Source organism: Dipteris shenzhenensis, chromosome 32 (assembly GCF_047967505.1).
Source record: "Dipteris shenzhenensis isolate YYH24624 ecotype China chromosome 32, Dip_SZ_1.0, whole genome shotgun sequence".
NCBI lineage: Eukaryota > Viridiplantae > Streptophyta > Polypodiopsida > Gleicheniales > Dipteridaceae > Dipteris > Dipteris shenzhenensis.
The window spans coordinates 7,566,345-7,569,059 of NC_141627.1; the positions used below are offsets into that span (position 1 = coordinate 7,566,345).

Genomic DNA, 2,715 nt, shown 5'->3' on the forward strand with positions numbered 1-2,715 from the left:
TGCGGTTGGTACACCGCCCACGAATAATAGCTGGATGACAGCTATCCTTATCTACTCTAGTTTGTGGCTCAGTTAGTATGCCACCTTAGTTAGTTGAGTTTGGTTTGAGAATATAGGGTTCTTCTATTTCTTTGTACTAGAGTTCTTTTGGCTTTCTGAAGGCGTTCGTTGGAGGTCGCCCTGCTTGTGGGCTAGAAGGCGGTCGCAGCCTTGAAGGTTGTTTATGCTCACTGGGTGCCAGAAGATCGCATTATCACCATGAACCTTTGGTCTGCCGAGCTCTCCAAGCTGGCCGCTAACGCGATATTGGCGCAGCGGATCTCGTCTGTCAATGCAATGTCCGCGCTCTGCGAAGCTACCGGTGCAGATGTCTCAGAAGTTGCCTATGCCGTGGGCAAAGATTCAAGAATTGGTCCCCGTTTCCTCAACGCGAGCGTCTTCGGCGGATCTTGCTTTCAGAAGGACATCTTGAACCTCGTGTACATCTGCGAATGCAATGGCTTAACCGAGGTCGCAAACTACTGGAAGCAGGTTGTGCAAATTAATGACTATCAGAAATCACGATTTGTCAAGCGTGTGGTATCATCCATGTTCAATACAGTAGCTGGGAAGAAGATTGCCATATTAGGCTTTGCTTTCAAGAAGGACACGGGGGATACAAGAGAGACTGCTGCCATCGATATCTGTGGAGGGTGCCCGTCCGTTACAGGCTTGTGGAGGACGCCGGAGGGCCAGAATGGGATGAGTTCAACAATAACGCTGGCCGTTGCAGCATGAAGAAGAACTCTCTCTCTCGCTCTCCAAAAAAAACAGATCTCGCAAGATCTCGCAAGGTGCTGAATATCTCAGAATCACTCAAAAGAGATGAACTCTCAAGACTCACAACAACTGAAATCTTTCTCTCTTTCTCTAGAAGAATGAATACTCAATCTCTCAAAAAACTCTCAAGAAAGTTAATGGACGGAATTTTCTCTCAACAGAAGTGAAGGGAAGGATCTCACAATCACTCAAGAGAACTCTCAATCTCACAATCTCTCTCACACTCTCAAGAAACTCGAGGATTACCAAAAAGCGAGCAGAGAAAAGCGAGCAGCCCCAAATAAGCGAGCAAGATTAAATAGGTTTCAAGCGAGCGAGAACCTCATCTAGCATCTTATTCCTCTCAATATCATTGGAACAATTGATGTGATCATAAGCAAATTAAACATATTCCAACAATGAAGGCATGCCTGAAACTCACAATTAACTTCTCTTTCATCCCCATACTATCAATTTGAGTCGTTGTGGAGAGGTAGAGACACAACAATACATAAAATTTACGATAAAAAAAGCAAACACTACTCAGATTGAACATCCACACAGCAAGATAATGATAGATCACAAGGTAGAATATATGACTGAAAATATGTAAACATGATCATGTGCTACATATACATATCATGTCTTTTATGCTTGCAGAAGATCATCCATACATTTGATCCAAAAACATGGAAACAGAACTAACTATGTCAAAAGAAAAAAAACACATTTTCATCATAAGGATTAATTTTGCTTAGTGAAAATACCTATGTAATCTGGACAATACCATGCTCTAAAAAACTTAGGGAGCCAAAAAAGGATTTTAGCCCTCCATACTTCTATTATGACCAATGTCTGAATGATAGTTCTATCGGAACTAGAAATGAATGCATCTAACCACTATGTTGAGTGCTCATCCAGTATCTTGTAGACTATTATGTTAAACTCAATACGTGACCACAAACTCAAGCATAAGAGGAGCATGATTCAAGTGAAATAATTGGCAAAGACACTCTGTAACTAGTATCCTACTGCATCTAACAGAAAATATGCACCAGGCATTAACAAGCTTCTATTTCCACCCGTATAAGCAAACTCGTATCTTGTAGTATGAAAAACTTTAAGGAAAACATTGCACTTAATGCATCAATTAAGCCAGTGACTACTCATCATGCACAATCGAACAATCATCAAGGAAAGTCTAGTCAAGCAAGTTGAAGCAAAAAACCAAATATCTATTCGGATCTATGCCGTGGTGTATCCGCCAACCATGAGTAGCAAAAGAACCTATGAAAAAAGCAAAATAGGGATTATGCCACTCTACCATGATCACTTCCATGCTACAAATAAGGGAATACATAGTCATTTTAGGGTACTTTTAGGGTTCATTCCCAACCACTAAAAAGAGAGCCAATGCTATCTATTTGTATTCATAAAATCTTTATGAACATTATCATGTTCAATATAAGGATAGGAGCTAGCTCAATGGGTAGTCTCAAACAAATATAAATACTATTCGAATTTTTACCTTATGCAAAAGCTTTTTTTTTAACACAAAGTAAAACTTGATTATACATATAGATGGGAATCAGTTCACCATTGTAAGTATGTATTTAGTAATTAAGTTGAAAATATTCCCTTAGAAAAATAGCTCAATCAACATAGTACCCATATTATATATCCAAAATTTACAAGATCTCATTCATACCATTAGATTGTTTTCATCACTTGTCATGAGTACTAACCTCAATTGGCATTATGTATTTGGGTCAAAATAGTTTTTAGTATAGGATATAATGGAGCAATACATTTATGTAATATCTAGTGATCATAGTTTCTAATATAGGATAAAATGGAGCATAGAGTAATGTTGTCATTCAAAAATGATAATATACCTTCCTTGACCATATACAAGTA

General features: G+C 38.7%; 1 protein-coding gene across 1 annotated transcript; it reads left to right on the forward strand.

Moving 5' to 3' along the window:
* The first annotated feature begins 258 nt into the window (after positions 1 to 258).
* Positions 259 to 777, forward strand: LOC147880252 (UDP-glucose 6-dehydrogenase 1-like). The gene has a single exon (XM_087370388.1). It carries the CDS (start codon positions 259 to 261, stop codon positions 775 to 777), a length of 519 nt encoding a protein of 172 aa, XP_087226514.1.
* Positions 778 to 2,715: the final 1,938 nt, after the last annotated feature.